The sequence below is a fragment of the Lutra lutra genome, chromosome 1 (genome assembly GCF_902655055.1).
Source record: "Lutra lutra chromosome 1, mLutLut1.2, whole genome shotgun sequence".
Classification (NCBI taxonomy): domain Eukaryota; kingdom Metazoa; phylum Chordata; class Mammalia; order Carnivora; family Mustelidae; genus Lutra; species Lutra lutra.
Window position 1 is genome coordinate 125,186,648 of NC_062278.1, and position 19,485 is coordinate 125,206,132.

General features: G+C 39.5%; 1 protein-coding gene across 2 annotated transcripts in view; it reads right to left on the bottom strand.

Moving 5' to 3' along the window:
• Positions 1-19,485, bottom strand: part of CLSTN2 (calsyntenin 2) — a 636,880-nt gene that overhangs the window by 376,297 nt on the left and 241,098 nt on the right. For both annotated transcript variants that reach the window (XR_007128496.1, XM_047735636.1), the window contains exon 2: positions 1,871-1,993. Coding sequence is in view for 1 of the 2 variants with exons in the window: in XM_047735636.1 (XP_047591592.1) it covers positions 1,871-1,993 (123 nt within the window). In the remaining variant the exon portion in view is untranslated. The remainder of the gene's footprint in view (positions 1-1,870; positions 1,994-19,485) is intronic.

Consider the following 19,485-nt stretch of genomic DNA (forward strand, 5'->3'; position numbering starts at 1 on the left):
TTGGAGGAGAACAGGGCTATGCTGAGGGTAGACATAATAAAGAATCAGACATATCCTTCATCTTTAAAGTCTTAGGTTCACTACACTAAAGTGAATTAATGGCATACATTTACTTCCTGTTTAATGTGTCATTGTTGTTTTTTTTTTTCCCTGTTATGTTTTAAAGAGGAGTTACACACTTGAAAATAAAGGTGAACAAGAGGACCTGCTTGGTGGAAGGACCTCTGCACACCGGTTGTAGAGAAGAGCTGAAGGAAGCCAGGAGCACACATTCAGTCTAAAAAGGGAAACCATGACTCAGCCTTGTATTTCCAATCTGGTTCATCAAGATAATCCAGAATCCTGTCTTTTTATCCTAAATCTCCCACTTTTTAAATACTGTCTCTTATTTTGTTAAGCACATTGTGCATGCCAAACCAAACAGTTCCAAGATCCAAAGAGTTTTGCCAGTGTTTGTTTTAAAACCTCATTTCTAGCAGGTGATTAACCCTAGTATCATCTAGTTATGTCCAAGACGGGAATGCATTGGAATATTCCCAGTCTGGCAAAGAAGGTCTAGGGAAGATAACTCATCTTTTGTGGAAAAGACAGCATGGAATTCATACTTCCAAGTGGAATTTTGTTGAGCTGGGACCTCTGAGGATAGCTAGAAGATTATGGAAATATCCTAATTCTAAACACCAAAGAAGTCACAGTTAGGTGCCCTTGGTGGCTATCATTCTACATAAAATAAAGGTAAAGCCTTCTTCTGAGAGTCAAGATATCTTCCCAATGCTCTGCAAGAATGCTTATGAGTTTATCTTCACATAACGCTGAATTTCCCAATTTAACCCACCCCCTCATTCCTTACTTTACAATGTTCTGTAATGAAAAAAGGGCCTTCATAGAGCTTATCTCTTAGAAGTGTGAAAGAGCCAATTTTTTTCTGCCCAAGTAGCTCATAATGTAGCAGACATACTGTCAGAAAAAATAGACTTCATCATGGTGAAAACCTCAGCCTGGCACCCATCTATCATAAAGCAATCTTCTAGAAATCTTGAAAACTTTCATTAAATTTCCTGTCTTTGTCCTGACAGTTATAAAATGTTAACAATATTACTCATGATGCAGGCATCTTCAGAAATTCTTTGTCCATTCCCTCCTCCCCCTACCATCAGCTATCCCCTTTTCTTTGCCAAAATCTGTGGAAACATGAGACATAGCTATATTCTTCACACATCCTTCCTGAGACCTAGCCCTTGCAGGAAGTTAAAGAAGGAAGTAGTCATAATTTTGATGATAATGAGAAGACTCTCTAGCCACAAGCCACAGAGGGCAAAATGGCACTGTGTTCTGATTCTTCCACCAAAGCCACACCCACTGTGAAGCTTGAGGGTACAGCCCTGTCCCTACTCTTAGCAAATATTTCCTGGTCCTTTTTTTTTTTTCCTTTTCTTTTGTCAATCTACCAAGTTATAAGTCTTCACCTGTCCTTGATATATGTGTAGTGGGGAGAGTGGGTCACTTACTTAATCTGTCTATAGGTTATCTTTCTAGAGGGAAAATTATTCCCCTATGGACCTTACTAGCCCAGCTTTTCCAAATCCAGAGGCCACTGCAGCAATATACCATTTCTTAGAAGAAGAAATAAAGGTCTTGTCCTGGAGGCAATACCCCGGAAAAAAACCCCAGAAATCAGAAATCAGAGCCACACCAGATATCAGAACCATACCAGCAGTCAGAAGAGATATACAGCTTTGAAATCACAGGCTGATCTATGAGACACGTAGGGGAAGATAACAGCAATACAGCCCGAGCCTGCACTCTGTGGAGGCTTCCCAGCATGCCTTCCAAGTGAGCCAAGCCCAACCACAGTAAGCTACCATCTCACCTGCAAAAGGAACTGGTGCGTCTTTATCCAGGGCGACAAGTGGTGGGTCCAAAATGACTGTGTCATTATTCTCAGTTATGACTCCGTGATATGAAGTCTCAATCCATGGTTTGTGCTTGTTGACTAGAACACAATGGAAAAACAAAACAAAGATTGACTTTCAAGATCATCACTTGAATAGCTAATCCACAATAATATTAATATTGCACATTTGTTCACTCATAGGCTCTCATCCAACAACCACATGAGAGACATAGAGCATTAGTTAGTTCCATTTTATACCTCAGTAACCTTTAGAAAAGTGAGATTCAGAGAGAAGCTCAACAATTCATGTGAACACAAAGAAAGGGCAGCACCGAGACTCAAACACATTTTTGGGCTCTAGACCATGGATCTTTCACCTTACCAAAATCCCATTATTTCTATTTCTGGATGCCCAGTATAGATAGCTACTGTTAAAAACTGACTAAAAGCTTCAATTCTTCAATACTACTGCCTATTAATAGATATTTCAGGGTTAAAGTCCATTATCAATCAACAAACTAGCAAATCATGGCTATGTGCTTGAATTTCTGACCTCAACCTAATCAGATCCATAATCACAAACTGTTACTGTATTTCATATATACACCTATCTGTATAAGTACCAACATATGTGTAAAGATACAGCAGGCATTTGAATATTTTCTGATCACATAAAAACTGTGTCTATCCTAACAGTCTAAATTACCTAGCAATTTAAGTTGTTTTTCAGTAATTTGACCAGGTAAATCATATCTTGTCTAATGGAAAATTAACAAACTTAAGATGAATATCAGATAAATGTTACTGGTTGAACTGTGACCCTGAAAAAAAGACAGGTTGTAGTACTAACCTCCAGTACCTTGGAATGTGATCTTATTTAGAGAGAGGGTCTTTATAGGGGTAGTCAAGTAAAATGAGGTCATTTGGGCAGGCCTTAATCCAAAATGACTGGTGTCCTTATAATAAAGGGAAATTTGGACACAGAGACAGACGTGTACACATGTGAATGCCATGTGTTGCTACCAGCCAAGGAACTACCAAAAGCCAGGAGAGATACCTGGAACAGATCTTTCCCCTTTACCTTCAGATCAAGCACGGTCCTGTCAACAACTTGGATTTCAGACTTCTGGCCTCTAGAATTGTGAGACAATACATCTCCGTTGTTCTAAGCCACACAGTTAGTAGTATTTTGTTAAGGCAGTCCTAGCAAACAAATATGGGATACTTATGGTCAACAGGCTCCTAAGGGATAGAGAATTTAAATAAAACTTGTGCTAGGGCTGGTGCAATAGTCCTATGTGAATATCCCATGTCTGTCAATTCCAAATTTGTTCAGGCCCAGGTGTCCCCTCTCTGGAAGACTGCAGTGGCCTCCTGACTGGTCTTCCAGTAAGAAGTCCTATCCCACTCCAATTCATCCTCTACACACACATCAAAAATAATCTCCTTAAATATTAACCTGATATTATAAGGTTATTATATTAGGTTAATATTATAACCTAATATTACTCTACTGTGGTCTCTTTGGTTTGTCCTTTTATCCCCCCACATACACTTACGCAAATCTGAGTGCAGAGTAGGTGCTTTAAAAATGAAATAATATGTTAGAAAAAGTCCTAGAGTAATCAAAGATGTCCTGATGCCAATTCTCACACCCTGCTTCACAGTTTGAAAGATGTTGTCACGTAAATAATGCTCCCGACAGCAACTTAAGAGTAGGTGTGATCGTTATGAAAATGATGAAGAAACCACTTTCACAAGACGTGACTTTCCCAAGATGGCCCCAGGGTTAAAACCTAATAATTGGGAAGACCAAAACTCTCTCATACCGAGTAATATCCGTAAAAGCACACACATGTGTGTGTGCACACACACACACACACATTCATATTATACTAGTCATGTACATTATAATCTATAACACACATTATATAATACATATGCATATTATAGTATATAATTTTCAGTAGCTACTGCAAAGCAAGAACTTATAAAATTGAAAACAGCTCTGCTGCCATGGCTCCTGTCCCTTTCCTCCACAATCATGCTTCAAAAGATCAGTTAAGAGTTGCTCTAGGATAGGTGGTAGCCTCAAGCTGGCCACCATTTTGCTTCTCACCCATTCCACAGCAATCATGAACTAATCAAGAGCCAGTTTAGTGAGGCGGGGGCATATGCCTTGTTCTTCTCAGGTCTTGGCTGCTGAAATCCATTTCTGCAGATTGGATCGTGCCCAGGGCAGAGAGTGGCTCTGCCCACTACAAGCCTGAATGGGACAGCAGGCTCCTCCATGCTCACATGCTGGCATTCAAACCAGTGCTTCATTATGGACCCTGGAAGAATTACAGCCACCCTGGGCTGTCCCCACACGCCTTTGCTCTTTTATTAGCCATCAACACAAATGCAATGTAAATAATTTGCAGCTGTTGGGAGAAACAATTAATCTTTTTTTCCCCTTTAATTAAACCTAAGGGCCTATTCATTAGAAATGTGTATAGAGGATATGCCACAAGCTTATCCAGTGTTTCAGATTCACTGCAGCGCTCGACTGGATGGCAGGCAACCAAATCTAGAGTCACAGTTTCTGGGTTTCAGGACCGGCTTGGCCACTTCAGGGCTGGCTCAATGTGAGTTATTGGGCCACTCAGAGTGTCAACTCCCTCAACTATAACATTGGAAAAATGATACCATTTTCAGAGTAGTCATGTCATTCATATGCCCTTGGCTGGACACACAGCCCTTGACCTTTCATTACTCAGACTCACTACCCTGCTCTCTGGCAGTGACAGCATCAGCAGGAGAGGGGACAAAGACCTTAGAATTGAGGTTCTCCCTCATGAATGGGGCTGGATTTACTACTTTCTTCTATCGATAGGCCTGCCACCCTTTTCTCCTTTTAGTGAGTACCTATCATATATTAGGCATTTTACATACATACTAGGCATTTTACATACATTCATTAATCCTCACTATGATCCCATTAGATAAGATTTTATATCTCATTTTGCAGCTGAAGAACTGAAGCTCAGAGGGGTTTAAATGTTCCTTTTTTGTAAGATAACAGTGTTAACATCCCTAGAGTTTCCTCATTTTTCTCCTACCTTCTAACTTACTTTATATCTTTCTTGACTTTTTCTTTGCCAAAGTTGTTAAACATTTGCATTTTGATATGTAAGCAAAATTAAATCTTCTTTGTTTTGCCTATATATCAAATTGTCAGGGTTGCAAGCCACTAACTTAAATTTACATTATTTTGACTATGAGACCTTTGTTCATGGCTGAGCCAAGTACTATGCAAGGATAGCTTTTGCTTCTTAATGGTTCAAGCGTCATTCCACAGGTGACATTCTTTATATCCAGACTGACTGTACTCTTGATCCTTTCACACCATCCAATAACTGAAATATTTGAAAACAACCTCCTTTGCATACTCTGTTTTATGAACATATGATTGTCTTTTTTCTTTTATTGAAATGCAAAGAAACTTTTCCCCACATGCCAACCATATTATAGCTTTATTACAGCTTTTTTAATCATTCTATCTATTACTCATTCTTCGTTTGTAAAATGGAGATACTTAACTTCATAGGAATGCTGTAAAATTTGCATGAGATCATTTAAGCAAATCTAGTATCTCTGATATGAATAGACATTCAAATATCTTCAGGTCCCCTAAGCCCATCTCATCCTTCTGAGTGGCTGAAATATGGCCTTGCACTCTCAAAGATATTTAGCCCAGTTGCATTCATTCAACAAGTATTTAGGGGCACCTAATATATGCAAGAACAGATTAACCACTGAGGGTAAAATCGGGGTGGGGTCCCTGAAAGGAACATTTAACAAAATTGAGCATCCATTCATAATCAAAATGATCAACAAATAAGGACTAGAAGGAACTTTCTCTATCTGATGAACAACTTTCTTAGAAACCTATAGCTAACATCATGCTTAGTGGTTAAAGAGTGAATACACACACTCCCCTAAGAACAGGAAGAATACACAAGGATGTCCACTCTTACCTTGTACTGTACTATTCATATTGTACTGGAGGTTCGAACCCATTCAATAAGGCAAGAAAAAAATAAGACTGTAAGTTAAAAAGTAAAATTGTGTTTACTTGCAGAGAACATGATCTTCAGTGAAGCAAATTCTGTGGGATCTGCTAAAATGCTACTAGAACTAGTGAGTTTAGGAAGATCACAGTACATAAAGTCAGTATATAAAAATCAATTATATTTTTATGGACTAACAGTAAACTATTGAAAATTTAAATTAAAAATGCTAATATGATGATATCAACAACCATGAAATACTTCAGAATAACTTTCACAAAATGCATATAGTATCTGTAGACCAAAGACTCTAATAAGATATTGCTGAATGAATTTAAAGAGGACCTGAAGCAGTCTTAGTGGAGAGATAGACAGTGTTTATGATTTCGGAGAGCCAAGATAGCTAAATGTAAATTTTTCCCTAATTGTCAATGCTACCCAAATCAAAATAATAGGATTTTTTAGGAGGAGGAGTCAAGATGGCGGAGAAGTAGCAGGCTGAGACTACTTCGGGTAGCGGGAGATCGGCTAAATAGCTTATCTAAAGATTGCAAACACCTACAAATCCAACGGGAGATTGAAGAGAAGAAGAACAGCAATTCCATAAACAGAAAATCAACCACTTTCTGCAAGGTAGGACTGGCGGAGAAGTGAATCCAAAGCGACGGGAAGATAGACCGCGGGGGGAGGGGCCGGCTCCCGGCAAGCGGCAGAGCAACGGAGCAAAATCAGGACTTTTAAAAGTCTGTTCCGCTGAGGGACATCGCTCCAGAGGCTTAACTGGGGTGAAGCCCAGGCGGGGTAAGCGCGGCCTCAGGTCCTGCAGGGTCGCAGAAGGATCGGGGGTGTCTCAGTGTCGCAGAGCTTACCGGTATTAGAACGGGGAAGCCGGCTGCAGAGACAGAGCCGAGGAGTGACTCTCAGCTCAGGGTTGCCTTGAACCGGTCGCAGGCTCGGTCAGCTCGGAGTGCGGCCGGAGGCCAGGGTGACGGGAGTCATTTGGCGCTGTTCTCTGGGGGCGCACTGAGGAGTGGGGCCCCTGGCTCTCGGCTCCTCCGGGCCGGAGACCGGGAGGCCGCCATCTTTATTCCCGTCCTCCGGACTCTACGGAAAGTGCTCAGGGAACAAAAGCTCCCAAAAGCGAACCCGAGCGGATTACTCAGCGCGGCCCCGGGTAAGGGCGGTGCAACTCCGCCTGGGGCAAAGACGCTTGAGAATCACTACAACGGGCCCCTCCCCCAGAAGATCTACGGGAAACCCAGCCAGGACCAAGTTCACCTACCAAGGAGAACGGCTTTCTCCCCATGATTTTTTAGCCTTGCAGTTAATTTAATTTTTTTTTCTTTTTCAATTTTTTTTCTTTTTCTCTTCTTCTGCTAAATTTTTTTTAACTTTTACCGTTTTCTTTTTTTTAACGTTTTTTAAATAGTTTATCTAATATATATATATTTTTTCCTCTTTTTATATTTTTTCTTTATCGGCTTTCTTTTTTTTAATATTTTTTTTTCTTTCTTTCTGAACCCCTTTTTATCCACTTTCTCCCCCCTCACAATTCAGGATCTCTTCTGATTTGGCTAAAGCATATTTTCCTGGGGTTGTTGCCACCCTTTTAGTATTTTACTTGCTCCTTCATAAACTCTTATCTGGACAAAATGACAAGGCGGAAAAATTCACAACAAAAAAAAGAACCAGAGGCAATACCAAAGGCTAGGGACCTAATCAATACAGACATTGGTAATATGTCAGATATAGAGTTCAGAATGATGATTCTCAAGGTTCTAGCCGGGCTTGAAAAAGGCATGGAAGATATTAAAGCAACCCTCTCGGGAGATATAAAAGCCCTTTCTGGAGAAATAAAAGAACTAAAATCGAACCAAGTTGAAATCAAAAAAGCTATTAATGAGGTGCAATCAAAAATGGAGGCTCTCACTGCTAGGATAAATGAGGCAGAAGAAAGAATTAGCGATATAGAAGACCAAATGACAGAGAATAAAGAAGCTGAGCAAAAGAGGGACAAACAGCTACTGGACCACGAGGGGAGAATTCGAGAGATAAGTGACACCATAAGACGAAACAACATTAGAATAATTGGGATTCCAGAAGAAGAGGAAACAGAGAGGGGAGCAGAAGGTATATTGGAGAGAATTATTGGAGAGAATTTCCCCAATATGGCAAAGGGAACAAGCATCAAAATCCAGGAGGTTCAGAGAAACCCCCTCAAAATCAATAAGAATAGGTCTATACCCCGTCACCTAATAGTAAAATTGACAAGTCTTAGTGACAAAGAAAAGATCCTGAAAGCAGCCCGGGAAAAGAAGTCTGTAACGTACAATGGTAAAAATATTAGATTGGCAGCAGACTTATCCACAGAGACCTGGCAGGCCAGAAAGAGCTGGCATGATATATTCAGAGTACTAAATGAGAAAAACATGCAGCCAAGAATACTATATCCAGCTAGGCTATCATTGAAAATAGATGGAGAGATTAAAAGCTTCCAGGAGAAACAAAAACTGAAAGAATTTGCAAATACCAAACCAGCTATACAGGAAATATTGAAAGGGGTCCTCTAAGCAAAGAGAGACCCTCAAAGTAGTAGATCAGAAAGAAACAGAGACAATATACAATAACAGTCACCTTACAGGCAATACAATGGCACTAAATTCATATCTCTCAATACTTACCCTGAATGTTAATGGGCTAAATGCCCCAATCAAAAGACACAGGGTATCAGAATGGATTAAAAAAACAAAAACCATCTATATGTTGCCTACAAGAAACTCATCTTACACCCGAAGACACCTCCAGGTTTAAAGTGAGGGGGTGGAAAAGAATTTACCATGCTAATGGACATCAGAAGAAAGCAGGAGTGGCAATCCTTATAGCAGATCAATTAGATTTTAAGCCAAAGATTATAATAAGAGATGAGGAAGGACACTATATCATACTCAAAGGAACTGTCCAACAAGAAGATCTAACAATTTTAAATATCTATGCCCCTAACGTGGGAGCAGCCAACTATATAAACCAATTAATAACAAAATCAAAGAAACACATCGACAAGAATACAATCATAGTAGGGGATTTTAACACTCCCCTCACTGAAATGGACAGATCATCCAAGCAAAAGATCAACAAGGAAATCAAGGCCTTAAATGACACACTGGACCAGATGGACATCACAGATATATTCAGAACATTTCATCCCAAAGCAACAGAATACACATTCTTCTCTAGTGCACATGGAACATTCTCCAGAATAGATCACATTATTGGTCCTAAATCAAGTCTCAACCGGTATCAAAAGATTGGGATCATTCCCTGCATATTTTCAGACCACAATGCTCTAAAGCTAGAACTCAATAACAAGAGGAAATTTGGAAAGAACCCAAATACATGGAGACTAAACAGCATCCTTCTAAAGAATGAATGGGTCAACCAGGAAATCAAAGAAGAATTGAAAAAATTTATGGAAACAAATGATAAAGAAAACACAACAGTTCAGAATCTGTGGGACACAACAAAGGCAGTCCTGAGAGGAAAATATATAGCGGTACAAGCCTTTCTCAAGAAACAAGAAAGGTCTCAGGTACACAACCTAACCCTACACCTAAAGGAGCTGGAGAAAGAACAAGAAAGAAACCCTAAACCCAGCAGGAGAAGAGAAATCATAAAGATCAGAGCAGAAATCAATGAAATAGAAACCAAAAAAACAATAGAACAAATCAATGAAACTAGGAGCTGGTTCTTTGAAAGAATTAATAAGATTGATAAACCCCTGGCCAGACTTATCAAAAAGAAAAGAGAGAGGACCCAAATAAATAAAATCATGAATGAAAGAGGAGAGATCACAACGAACACCAAAGAAATACAGACAATTATAAGAACATACTATGAGCAACTCTACGCCAACAAATTGGACAATCTGGAAGAAATGGATGCATTCCTAGAGACATATAAACTACCACAACTGAACCAGGAAGAAATAGAAAGCCTGAACAGACCCATAAGCAGTAAGGAGATTGAAACAGTCATCAAAAATCTCCAAACAAACAAAAGCCCAGGGCCAGACGGCTTCCCGGGGGAATTCTACCAAACATTTAAAGAAGAACTAATTCCTATTCTCCTGAAACTGTTCCAAAAAATAGAAATAGAAGGAAAACTTCCAAACTCATTTTATGAGGCCAGCATCACCTTGATCCCAAAACCAGACAAGGATCCCAACAAAAAAGAGAACTACAGACCAATATCCTTGATGAACACAGATGCAAAAATTCTCGCCAAAATACTAGCCAATAGGATTCAACAGTACATTAAAAGGATTATTCACCACGACCAAGTGGGATTTATTCCAGGGCTGCAAGGCTGGTTCAACATCCGCAAATCAATCAATGTGATACAACACATTAATAAAAGAAAGAACAAGAACCATATGATACTCTCCATAGATGCTGAAAAAGCATTTGACAAAGTACAGCATCCCTTCCTGATCAAAACTCTTCAAAGTGTAGGGATAGACGGCACATACCTCAATATTATCAAAGCCATCTATGAAAAACCCACCGCAAATATCATTCGCAATGGAGAAAAACTGAAAGCTTTTCCGCTAAGGTCAGGAACACGGCAGGGATGTCCGTTATCACCACTGCTATTCAACATAGTACTAGAAGTCCTAGCCTCAGCAATCAGACAACAAAAGGAAATTAAAGGCATCCAAATCGGCAAAGAAGAAGTCAAACTATCACTCTTCGCAGATGATATGATACTCTATGTGGAAAACCCAAAAGACTCCACTCCAAAACTGCTAGAACTTGTTCAGGAATTCAGTAAAGTGTCAGGATATAAAATCAATGCACAGAAATCAGTTGCATTTCTCTACACCAACGACAAGACGGAAGAAAGAGAAATTAAGGAGTCCATCCCATTTACAATTGCACCCAAAACTATAAGATACTTAGGAATAAACCTAACCAAAGAGACTAAGAATCTATACTCAGAAAACTATAAAGTACTCATGAAAGAAATTGAGGAAGACACAAAGAAATGGAAAAATGTTCCATGCTCCTGGATTGGAAGAATAAATATTGTGAAAATGTCTATGCTACCTAAAGCAATCTACACATTTAATGCAATTCCTATCAAAGTAACATCCATTTTTTTCAAAGAAATGGAACAAATAATCCTAAAATTTATATGGAACCAGAAAAGACCTCGAATAGCCAAAGGAATATTGAAAAAGAAAGCCAAAGTTGGTGGCATCACAATTCCGGACTTCAAGCTCTATTACAAAGCTGTCATCCTCAAGACAGCATGGTACTGGCACAAAAACAGACACATAGATCAATGGAACAGAATAGAGAGCCCAGAAATGGACCCTCAACTCTATGGTCAACTCATCTTCGACAAAGCAGGAAAGAATGTCCAATGGAACAAAGACAGCCTCTTCAATAAATGGTGTTGGGAAAATTGGACAGCCACATGCAGAAAAATGAAATTGGATCATTTCCTTACACCACACACGAAAATAGACTCAAAATGGATGAAGGATCTCAATGTGAGAAAGGAATCCATCAAAATCCTCGAGGAGAACACAGGCAGCAACCTCTTCGACGTCAGCCGCAGCAACATCTTCCTAGGAACATCACCAAAGGCAAGGGAAGCAAGGGCAAAAATGAACTTTTGGGATTTTATCAAGATCAAAAGCTTTTGCACAGCAAAGGAAACAGTGAACAAAACCAAAAGACAACTGACAGAATGGGAGAAGATATTTGCAAATGACATATCAGATAAAGGGCTAGTGTCCAAAATCTATAAAGAACTTAGCAAACTCAACACCCAAAGAACAAAGAATCCAATCAAGAAATGGGCAGAGGACATGAACAGACATTTCTGCAAAGAAGACATCCAGATGGCCAACAGACACATGAAAAAGTGCTCCATATCACTCGGCATCAGGGAAATACAAATCAAAACCACCATGAGATATCACCTCACACCAGTCAGAATGGCTAAAATTAACAAGTCAGGAAATGACAGATGCTGGCGAGGATGCGGAGAAAGGGGAACCCTCCTACACTGTTGGTGGGAATGCAAGCTGGTGCAACCACTCTGGAAAACAGCATGGAGGTTCCTCAAAATGTTGAAAATAGAACTACCCTATGACCCTGCAATTGCACTGCTGGGTATTTACCCTAAAGATACAAACATAGTGATCCGAAGGGGTACATGCACCCGAATGTTTATAGCAGCAATGTCTACAATAGCCAAACTATGGAAAGAACCTAGATGTCCATCTACAGACGAATGGATAAAGAAGATGTGGTATATATACACAATGGAATACTATGCAGCCATCAAAAGAAATGAAATCTTGCCATTTGCGACGACGTGGATAGAACTAGAGGGTATCATGCTTAGCGAAATAAGTCAATCGGAGAAAGACAACTATCATATGATCTCCCTGATATGAGGGAGAGGAGATGAAACATGGGGGGTTGAGGGGGTAGGAGAAGAGTAAATGAAACAAGATGGGATTGGGAGGGAGACAAACCATAAGTGACTCTTAATCTCACAAAACAAACTGAGGGTTGATGGGGGGAGGGGGTTGGGAGAGGGCGTGGGGTTATGGATATTGGGGAGGGTATGTGCTATGGTTGTGAAGTGTGTAAACCTGGCGATTCGCATACCTGTATCCCTGGGGATAAAAATATATGTTTATAAAGCTGTAAAAAAAAAAAAAAAAGAAAGAAAGAAAGAAAGGATGAATACCCAAGTTTTGTAACAACATGGACGGGACTGGAAGAGATTATGCTGAGTGAAATAAGTCAAGCAGAGAGAGTCAATTATCATATGGTTTCACTTATTTGTGGAGCATAACAAATAGCATGGAGGACAAGGGGAGATGGAGAGGGGAGTTGAGGGAAATTGGAAGGGGAGGTGAACCATGAGAGACTATGGACTCTGAAAAACGATCTGGGAATTTTGAAGGGGTGGGGGGTGGGAGGTTGGGGCACCAGGTGGTGGGTATTGTGGAGGGCACAGATTGCATGGAGCACTGGGTGTGGTGCAAAAATAATGAATACTGTTATGCTGAAAAAATAAAAAAATTAAAAAAAAAAAAAAATCTCCAAACAAACAAAAGCCCAGGGCCAGACGGCTTCCCGGGTGAATTCTACCAAACATTTAAAGAAGAACTAATTCCTATTCTCCTGAAACTGTTCCAAAAAATAGAAATAGAAGGAAAACTTCCAAACTCATTTTATGAGGCCAGCATCACCTTGATCCCAAAACCAGACAAGGATCCCAACAAAAAAGAGAACTACAGACCAATATCCTTGATGAACACAGATGCAAAAATTCTCGCCAAAATACTAGCCAATAGGATTCAACAGTACATTAAAAGGATTATTCACCACGACCAAGTGGGATTTATTCCAGGGCTGCAAGGCTGGTTCAACATCCGCAAATCAATCAATGTGATACAACACATTAATAAAAGAAAGAACAAGAATCATATGATACTCTCCATAGATGCTGAAAAAGCATTTGACAAAGTACAGCATCCCTTCCTGATCAAAACTCTTCAAAGTGTAGGGATAGACGGCACATACCTCAATATTATCAAAGCCATCTATGAAAAACCCACCGCAAATATCATTCGCAATGGAGAAAAACTGAAAGCTTTTCCGCTAAGGTCAGGAACACGGCAGGGATGTCCGTTATCACCACTGCTATTCAACATAGTACTAGAAGTCCTAGCCTCAGCAATCAGACAACAAAAGGAAATTAAAGGCATCCAAATCGGCAAAGAAGAAGTCAAACTATCACTCTTCGCAGATGATATGATACTCTATGTGGAAAACCCAAAAGACTCCACTCCAAAACTGCTAGAACTTGTACAGGAATTCAGTAAAGTGTCAGGATATAAAATCAATGCACAGAAATCAGTTGCATTTCTCTACACCAACAACAAGACAGAAGAAAGAGAAATTAAGGAGTCCATCCCATTTACAATTGCACCCAAAACTATAAGATACCTAGGAATAAACCTAACCAAAGAGACTAAGAATCTATACTCAGAAAACTATAAAGTACTCATGAAAGAAATTGAGGAAGACACAAAGAAATGGAAAAATGTTCCATGCTCCTGGATTGGAAGAATAAATATTGTGAAAATGTCTATGCTACCTAAAGCAATCTACACATTTAATGCAATTCCTATCAAAGTACCATCCATTTTTTTCAAAGAAATGGAACAAAGAATCCTAAAATTTACATGGAACCAGAAAAGACCTTGAATAGCCAAAGGAATTTTGAAAAAGAAAGCCAAAGTTGGTGGCATCACAATTCCGGACTTCAAGCTCTATTACAAAGCTGTCATCCTCAAGACAGCATGGTACTGGCACAAAAACAGACACATATATCAATGGAACAGAATAGAGAGCCCAGAAATAGACCCTCAACTCTATGGTCAACTCATCTTCGACAAAGCAGGAAAGAATGTCCAATGGAAAAAAGACAGCCTCTTCAATAAATGGTGTTGGGAAAATTGGACAGCCACATGCAGAAAAATGAAATTGGATCATTTCCTTACACCACACACGAAAATAGACTCAAAATGGATGAAGGATCTCAATGTGAGAAAGGAATCCATCAAAATCCTTGAGGAGAACACAGGCAGCAACCTCTTCGACGTCAGCCGCAGCAACATCTTCCTAGGAACATCACCAAAGGCAAGGGAAGCAAGGGCAAAAATGAACTTTTGGGATTTTATCAAGATCAAAAGCTTTTGCACAGCAAAGGAAACAGTGAACAAAACCAAAAGACAACTGACAGAATGGGAGAAGATATTTGCAAATGACATATCAGATAAAGGGCTAGTGTCCAAAATCTATAAAGAACTTAGCAAACTCAACACCCAAAGAACAAAGAATCCAATCAAGAAATGGGCAGAGGACATGAACAGACATTTCTGCAAAGAAGACATCCAGATGGCCAACAGACACATGAAAAAGTGCTCCATATCACTCGGCATCAGGGAAATACAAATCAAAACCACCATGAGATATCACCTCACACCAGTCAGAATGGTTAAAATTAACAAGTCAGGAAATGACAGATGCTGGCGAGGATGCGGAGAAAGGGGAACCCTCCTACACTGTTGGTGGGAATGCAAGCTGGTGCAACCACTCTGGAAAACAGCATGGAGGTTCCTCAAAATGTTGAAAATAGAACTACCCTATGACCCTGCAATTGCACTGCTGGGTATTTACCCTAAAGATACAAACATAGTGATCCGAAGGGGCACGTGCACCCGAATGTTTATAGCAGCAATGTCTACAATAGCCAAACTATGGAAAGAACCTAGATGTCCATCTACAGACGAATGGATAAAGAAGATGTGGTATATATACACAATGGATTACTATGCAGCCATCAAAAGAAATGAAATCTTGCCATTTGCGACGACGTGGATGGAACTAGAGGGTATCATGCTTAGCGAAATAAGTCAATCGGAGAAAGACAACTATCATATGATCTCCCTGATATGAGGGAGAGGAGATGCAACATGGGGGGTCGAGGGGGTAGGAGAAGAGTAAATGAAACAAGATGGGATTGGGAGGGAGACAAACCATAAGTGACTCTTAATCTCACAAAACAAACTGAGGGTTGATGGGGGGAGGGGGTTGGGAGAGGGGGTGGGGTTATGGATATCGGGGAGGGTATATGCTATGGTGAGTGTTGTGAAGTGTGTAAACCTGGCGATTCGCAGACCTGTACCCCTGGGGAAAAAAATATATGTTTATAAAGCTGTAAAAAAAAAAAAAAAAAAGAAAGAAAGGATGAATCCCCAAGTTTTGTAGCAACATGGACGGGACTGGAAGAGATTATGCTGAGTGAAATAAGTCAAGCAGAGAGAGTCAATTATCATATGGTTTCACTTATTTGTGGAGCATAACAAATAGCATGGAGGACAAGGGGAGATGGAGAGGAGAAGGGAGTTGAGGGAAATTGGAAGGGGAGGTGAACCATGAGAGACTATGGACTCTGAAAAACGATCTGAGAATTTTGAAGGGGTGGGGGGTGGGAGGTTGGGGGCACCAGGTGGTGGGTATTGTAGAGGGCACGGATTGCATGGAGCACTGGGTGTGGTGCAAAAATAATGAATACTGTTATGCTGAAAAAAAATAAAAAAATTAAAAAGTCACAAAAAAAAAATAATAGGATTTTTTAGTACTTTTTATTATGTTCAGTTAGCCAGCATATAGTTTATCCTAAGTTTTTGTTACAGTGTTCAACCATTCATTAGTTGCGTAAAGCTAATTCTAAAATTTATATGAAAATGAAAAAATCTGATATAGCCAAAACAAGTCTGGAAAAAAAAAGGGGGGGGATGTTAGAAGACTCACACTACTTGATTTTAAACTTATTATAAAGCTACTCTAATCAGGTAGTAAGGTATTAACATAAGACTGACATAAAGATCAATAGAAAAATAAGGCATGTAGAAAAAGACACACATACACGTGGTCAATTAGTTTCTAACAAACTTTCCAAGAAAACCCATTGGAGGGAAGGATAGTTTTTCATTTATGTTGAGAAAAATTGGATATCCATATTTAAAAAAATAATTTCAATTATACTGCACAGTATACACAAAAATTATCTCTAAATAGATCATGGTCCTAAATGTGGGACTTAAAAATTGTGAAACCTTAAAAAAATAATTGTGAAATCTTTAAAAGAAAGCACAAAAGAAAAGCTCAGTGTCCTTGGGTTAGGCAAAGGTTTATTAGAAGGGACAAAAGGAACACTGAATAAAAGATAAAACTGATCCATCAAACTTAATAAAATTATAAATTTCTATTCTTTGAAGAACACTCTTCAGAAAACATTTTTTTTAAAGCCACAGACTGGGAGATAATATTTGCGATACATTTCTCACAAAGGACTTATATCCAGAAACATACAAAGAACTCCAGCAACTCAATAATGAGAAAAATAATCTGTTAAAAAAAGGGGGGGGGCAAAAATTTGAACTGTCCTGTCACCAGAAGAAATAAGAACATGAAATGATGCTCAACATTAGTAGTTATCAAGGATATGCAAGTTAAAGCCACAATTGGATGTCACTATACCATCGCTAGAATGGTTAAAATAAGACTGACAATACCAAGTTCTAATAAGATGTGAAGCAATTGAAACTCATACACTACTACTGGTATGAATGTAAAATAATACAGTCAGTTTGGAAAATAGTTTAGCAATTTCTTATAAAATGACTCAGCAATTCCATTCCTGGGATCTGCCCAAGATAAATGAAAACATAAATTACTCAAAAAGACTTGTATGTAAATGTTCATAGAATCTTTATTCAGAATAGTACCAAACTGGAAAATAAAATGGCCATCAACTAGTGAACGGATAAACAAATTGCAGTGTATCTATATAATGGACATCTACTCAGCAGTAAAAAGAAATCAACTACTGATCCATACAACAAAATGGTTGAATATCCAAAACATTCTTCTGGGGAAATGAAGTGAAAGAAGTCAGACACAAAAGACTACATGCTATTTGATGCCATTCATATGACATTCTAGAAAATGCCAAAGTATAAGGACAGATTATGGATCAGTAGATGCCAGGGTCTGGGGGATGGGGTAGGTTTACGTGTAACGGGACATAAGGGAACTTTTGAATGATGGAAATGTTCTGTATCTTGATTATGGTGGTGGTTACATTTTTGTGTGCCTTTGGCAAAACTTAGCAATCTGCACATATCAAAAGGTTGAATTTCATTACATATAAATTATACATATAATTTATAATGTGGTAAGAATAAAGTTCTTATCCTCAAGGGACCCTCAGACTAGAGAGGGATCCGTGATAACCAGTATGGCAAGAGAGAGATAAGCAAAGAAATAGCAGGGTGCAAGGGAAAAGAAAGGAGAAGCACTAATCTGAGCATGGTAATCCAGAATTACTTCCTGAAGACGTAGATTTGAAGTCATGAGTAGTAGGAATTAAGCAGGTCTAATGGATTCAGGGGTCCCAGGCAGAGGAATGTGCATGGGGAAAGACCAACGGAAAAAGCACCTGGCGACCCATAGGGGAAATGTGAATAGTTAGGTTTGGCTGAGAATGAAGTTCGAGGGGCAAGTCCTGCCAAGAGGCTGAATGGATAGACAGTTGTCTACATCACTAGGGATTACTGGCATGTATAGATTCGTCCAAGAGCCACCTCCAAACCCTGGCTTTATGGGACACCAGAGAACCAACTCCTTTCCAGAAAGAAGCAAGAGGGGTAGATGCTTGTGCCTTGGCTGTTGTTAAGCAATCTGTTCCCTCCCCTGACAACTGTTCTGCCTTTTTGTTCCAACAGACTGAGGCCAGTCAGCTCATTCTTTGTTCCATTTGGATGTAACTTCAGAAGAATAGACTTTTAATCAGTTCTTCACAAGATAATCTCCCTTTTTGTTATACAACTCTTCTTGAGGCTGAACTCTGTCATATCATGTCCCCTTAGGACTGCTCCTTACCTCTGTCTGGATCTTTCCCATGCTGTTTCAGCATCTGGAGAAATGTCTGTATCTTTGCACTCATACAGAGGAAACACTAGTGTGATATTTCTGCTCCATTTACAGAGAAATTAGGTCTTACCACCCAATGTGTCTTTAACTAGAGTGCAGATGCATTCTCAGGAGCACTCCTGGCCTTCTCTCTTTGCCTCCACCTCTGAAAAAGTGCTTTAACACTCAATCCAAGCAGCCAATGATTTACCCATTCAGTCTTTCTATTCTTATCCTAAAGTTGACTCTCAGAACTCCAATATCTGCTTCTGGGTAAAAGTGAACCACTAGTAAAAAACAAAGCAAAACAAAACCAAAAACCAAAAACAATACAAAACAAAAACCCATACTGTACTGATTACAAAATGCTCTAGAGAGGTTAACTTACACCCTATTAATAGGTCATTCTTGTGGTGTGGCTGGTCTTTTGCCTGTGATGCCCAACTTCTCCCTTCTAACCTGATGCTCTGGCAGAGGTGCTTAGACCCAGGTGGATATCTAAACCCAGGGGAATTCAATGGGTGGAATACTCTGGATAAGTTGATTGGATCTTTCAACTTCATTTAGGAGGGAGGCTCAGAACCTATAATTTAATTGGTGATAGATACTTTAAAAAAAAGATTTTATTTATTTATTCATCCATTCATTTATTTTAGAGAGAGAGAGAGAGAAAGCTTGAGCAGGGGAAGGAGCAGAGAGGGAGGGAGAAGGAAAGGGAGAGAATCCCAACCAGACTCTGCACTGAGTGCAGAGACTGACATGGGACTTGATCTCATTAACACTGAGATCATGACCTGAGCTGAAACCAAGAGTCAGACACTTAAATGACTGAGCCACCCAGGCATCTCTGGTGATGGATACTTGAGATAAAAGGCCATAAAGAGTTGGGGTGGCATACATGTAATGATCACTCAAAGCTTAGGGGGAATTGAGAAGCCATTAAAATCAGAGAGCGCTAATCTACCAGGAA